Source organism: Neofelis nebulosa, chromosome 8, assembly GCF_028018385.1.
Source record: "Neofelis nebulosa isolate mNeoNeb1 chromosome 8, mNeoNeb1.pri, whole genome shotgun sequence".
In the NCBI taxonomy this organism is placed as follows: domain Eukaryota; kingdom Metazoa; phylum Chordata; class Mammalia; order Carnivora; family Felidae; genus Neofelis; species Neofelis nebulosa.
The window spans coordinates 1,020,504-1,025,099 of record NC_080789.1 but is presented as its reverse complement, the minus strand read 5'-3'; the positions used below and the strand labels follow the sequence as shown (position 1 = coordinate 1,025,099).

The following is a 4,596-nucleotide window of genomic DNA, read 5'->3' as shown; positions in this document are numbered from 1 at the left end:
ACGGGGGTCGCCTCCAGGACTCCCGCCTCTGCTCGGAACACTGAACCTACAGCAGCCCGCGTGGTCTAGCTGTCCGCTGGGGACGCGGCGGAGGGGGGCGCGCGTTCTGCCGGTGACCTTCCCCGGCAAGGCCTGGGGCGGGGCTGGTGAGTCCCTGCTCCGCCCACACACTACCATTGGCCGGGGCTTCGGGGCCCTTTGAAAACCCCGACTTCTATTGGCTCCCGCGGCCCCGCCCCACACGTCTCGGCCGCCGCCCGCGCAGGAGCTGCGCGTGCGCGGTGTGTGTGAGCGCGCGCGCGGGAGGGGGGTGACGTGTACCGCCACGCCACTCTGTGCGCCTCCGCGGCTCCACTATAGCCAGCTAGTTCCGGGCGTCTCTCCGCGCACCCCTGGCCCACCAGACCTCGCCAACCCCGGGTGGAGGCGCCCGGCCCGGCCAGGCCGTCGTCTCGGCCGCCCGCGCGCGCCCCCGGGAGCGCCCCAGGTGCTCAGACCCCGCGGAAGGGGGCGGGGTTCCGATCGCCCCGCCCCCGCGGAGGGATACGGTCGCCGCGGCCCAAAACCCCGGGGCGAGGCGGCCGGGGCGTGTGAGCCGCTCGCTGCTGCGCGCGCACGCGGTCCACGCGCGGCTCGGCCCGGGGCCCCTGCGCCGCGCGGACCGCCTCGCCCGAGCGGGTCCCCGCGCTTCCCGCCTCGCCGCCGCGGCCGCCTCCGTCCGAGGCTCGGGGCTCCGCGCGGCGCCGGGAGGCCGCCCTCTCGCGTCTGCTGCCGCGCGGGGAGCCGGGCCGGGTGAGAGGCGGCGGAGAGCCCGGGGGCCGCGGGCCCGCGCCCCGCTGCCGCCCGCGATGCTGCTCTCCAAGTTCGGTTCCCTGGCGCACCTCTGCGGGCCAGGCGGCGTGGACCACCTCCCGGTGAAGATCCTACAGCCAGGTGCGCGCGGGGCTGGGGGGCGCCGGGGGCGGAGGAGCCGGGGCGCCCGGGCCGGGGGAGGGGGACCGGGACGCGCCGGGCCGCACCAACCCCACCCGCGCGCGGTCCCCACAGTTAAGGCGGACAAGGAGAGCTTCGAGAAGGTGTACCAGGTGGGCGCCGTGTTGGGCAGCGGAGGCTTCGGAACAGTCTACGCGGGCAGCCGCATCGCCGACGGACTCCCGGTGAGTCGGGCCGCCGGGCGGATTCTCGCCCACCGCGCGCGTCGTCGCGTGTCTTCGGGCCTGACCACTCGCGTCCTCCCCCCACCCCCGTCCCCAGGTGGCCGTGAAGCACGTGGTGAAGGAGCGGGTGACCGAGTGGGGCACCATCGTAAGTGCGGGCGCCGTGGGGCGGGCCGGGGCCGGGGTCGGGGCCGCTGCGGCGCGGCGCGCGCTGACCACCGTGTCCCGCAGGGCGGCGCGGCCGTGCCCCTGGAGGTGGTGCTGCTGCGCAAGGTGGGCGCGGCGGGCGGCGCGCGCGGCGTCATCCGCCTGCTGGACTGGTTCGAACGGCCCGACGGCTTCCTGCTGGTGCTCGAGCGGCCCGAGCCGGCCCAGGACCTCTTCGACTTCATCACGGAGCGCGGCGCCCTGGACGAGCCCCTGGCGCGCCGCTTCTTCGCTCAGGTGCTGGCCGCCGTGCGCCACTGCCACGGCTGCGGGGTCGTGCACCGCGACATCAAGGACGAGAACCTGCTGGTGGACCTGCGCTCCGGCGAGCTGAAGCTCATCGACTTCGGCTCGGGCGCCCTGCTCAAGGACACGGTCTACACCGACTTCGACGGTGAGCGCGCCGGCGGCGGCGGGCGGGGGCGCCCGGAGGGGCCGGTGACTGTTGGAGGCCGCGCGCGCCGGGAGCGGGCTCGCGGCGGGGGGGGGGGGGGGGGGGGGGGCGCGCGCGCGCGGGGGTGCGCCGGGAGTGCCGGGGCCTCCCCCTGCGCGGGGGCGGGGGCCGCGTGCGTGCCGCGCGGGGGCGGGGGCGGCGCCGCAGAAATCCCCGCATTGCGGAGCGCGGGGAAGCCGGGGCCGCCCGCCCCGCCCGCCTCCCGAGCCTCGGCTCGCATCTGTTTGTTGTGAAACCCGAGCCCTCGCTCATGTGACCCGCTCCTCCCCCGGCCGGGCGGGCCAGCTGGGGAGGCCGCGCGCCGGGTTTTTCCAGGGTGATGACGGGCAGGATTTCGAGGCCGGCTGCCTCCCTGCCTCCCGCGGCCCGGGCCTCGGAGGTGACTGGGTAGAGCGTAGAGCGCAGGGTGTCGATGCTCGTTTGGTGGGGCGCTGCCCCCCCCCCGACCCCCCCCCCCCCCCCGGCGGACGTCCTAACCCGCGTGCATCCCCCCAGGCACCCGGGTGTACAGCCCCCCGGAGTGGATCCGCTACCACCGTTACCACGGGCGCTCGGCCACGGTGTGGTCCCTGGGCGTGCTGCTCTACGACATGGTGTGTGGGGACATTCCCTTCGAGCAGGACGAGGAGATCCTGCGAGGCCGCCTCTTCTTCCGGAGGAGGGTCTCCCCAGGTGCGTCCCGGCTGCGGGGAGCGCGGGGAGCCCCAGAGCCCGAGGAGCCCGCCCCCTCCTGACCGTCCTCCCTCCTCTCCGCAGAGTGCCAGCAGCTCATTCAGTGGTGTCTGTCCCTGCGGCCCTCGGAGCGGCCGTCGCTGGACCAGATCTCCGCACACCCCTGGATGCTGGGGGCGGAGGGTGGCCCCGCAGAGAGCTGTGACCTGCGGCTGCGCACGCTGGACGTGGACGACGGGGCCAGCACCACCTCCAGCAGCGAGAGCTTGTGAGGAGGGGCCCGGGCCTGGCTTGTGGAGCCAGAGGGACCCACCCCACCCGGGCTGTCTGCTTCCTGCACAGGCAGTGACCTCTGACTCCTGGTGACCTTTGCCTTCGGCACCGGGCTGTTTCCTTCGCTTTGAGTGCCTTTTCGAACGCTGCTCTCGCGGGACTTGGTCTTTTCAAGCTCTGTCTGTCCAAAGACGCTCCGGTCCAGGCAGGGTCCCGACCGGCCCGGCCTGGGCAGGTGCGGGGCCCCGAGACCGTCCCTCTCTTGTGCTGCTCTGGGAGGCAGGCCTGTTGGACTGTGTCGGACCAGGAGCATGTCCTGTGGCCTCAGCTCACGGCGGGGGAAGGGGGGGGGGGCACGGGGCCTCTGGTGCCCGCCCGCCCCCCCCTTCCCGCGCCCGCCTGTCCTCAGTGTACGTCCGGGCACGTCTGTGCACTAGCAATGCAACGTTGGGGCCTCCGCCGCCTGTGCGCGCGCACGTCTATTTATGGTCTGACCCTGAGGAGGGCTATTTATTGTTTAATTTATTTGCGGGCGTTCCCTCCTCCCGGCGCCCCCACCTTCTGCAGGCCCCGGGGTGGGGGTGGTGGCCGTGTGTGTGGACCCCAGGTCCCGGTCCTACCTGTGTCTGTCGGAAGGTGGACTTGTACAGTGGCTGATTTGGGGGGAGAGGGTGCCTCCGCCACCTCGTGGCTCTGCGCCTCGGGCGTGGGGGGGGGGGGGGGGCGGGGTTTAAATTATTGACCTTGTACAGTCCGCTTGTTGGCTCTGGAGGCTGGGGGGGTGGGGGGACAGAGTCTCAAGCCTTTAATTTATTGTAGCAGCGGTGTCTCTGCAGCCCGGGTGCACGCGCACCGTGGGTGGGGTTTCTTCGGGTTCAAAAGTGAGGCGTCTGGAGATCCTATTTTTTATACAGGTGTTTCAATTAAATCGTTTTTGTATATAACGGTCACTCCGTGTTTATGAGGCAGGGAGGCTGCGGGGAGGTTTGGAGGAAGGGGCCTGGGGTCTCTGGGCAGCCCCCTCCTCGTTCTGTGGAGAGGTAGCACATGGTGGGGACCTAGGCTCTTTCCTTGGCCTCCTTGCCACCCCATTCTCGCCCCCCACTCCCCAGAGGGCAGGAGGCTGTGCTGTCAGGGTCTTCTGGGAGGGGGCAGGGAGCCCCGGCCTGGGGTGACGTTGCCACCGCTAGTCTGGAGGCTGTGTCTGGGGGTGGCCACAAGGGGTCCTCCGGTTTCTGTTCCCGGGGATGCCCAGTCAGCCGTGGGAGGAGGAAACGGCCCTTGCTCAGGCCACGTGGGCAGAAGCGTCCAGGGAGAGCGTCCGTGCTGTTCCATAGATGGAGGGAAGGGGTTCTGAAGGATAAGTAGAAGTTTGTTGGGTGGAGGGTGTAAGAAGACATTCCAAGCCCGGAGCGCAGGGGTGGGTGGGGTCAGGGGGCAAGTGCTGGCTGGTTGGGCCTCGGCCTGACGGTTGAACGGTTAGGGTAGAAGCCGCGGCCAGACTCAGACGCGGAAGCACGGCGAGACACCACGCAGGGCAAGCTGAGCGGGGGTCTGGTCACGTCCCGCCCCTCTGTGGGGCCATCCGCTCAGCAGCCCCTGGTGATGGGACAGCGGGGCACCTGCCGGGTGACCGTCTTGTGTCCCGGGTCCCCACACGCAGCTGGAGGCCTGTCCCTGTGTCCCACAGCCCAGGTGCCAGCCATGTGCCTGTCCTCAGAGCACGCACACCGTTGCGTGCCTGCCAGTGCGTGCCTGGGAGCACAGAGTGGGATAAAGGAAGCATCTTGAGACCACAGGCAAGAGCAGACAGGAAGTTTTAGAAAGAGCTAG

At 71.2% G+C, this 4,596-nt stretch overlaps 1 protein-coding gene across 1 annotated transcript; it reads left to right on the top strand.

The window, feature by feature from the left end:
• Positions 1–544: 544 nt before the first annotated feature.
• PIM3 (Pim-3 proto-oncogene, serine/threonine kinase) lies at positions 545–3,707 on the top strand. The gene is made up of 6 exons (XM_058740951.1): positions 545–933; positions 1,048–1,157; positions 1,255–1,305; positions 1,389–1,758; positions 2,314–2,490; positions 2,575–3,707. The coding sequence occupies exons 1-6, from the start codon at positions 849–851 to the stop codon at positions 2,760–2,762; spliced, it is 981 nt and encodes a 326-aa protein (XP_058596934.1). The 5' UTR covers positions 545–848; the 3' UTR covers positions 2,763–3,707.
• The last annotated feature ends 889 nt before the right edge of the window (positions 3,708–4,596 follow it).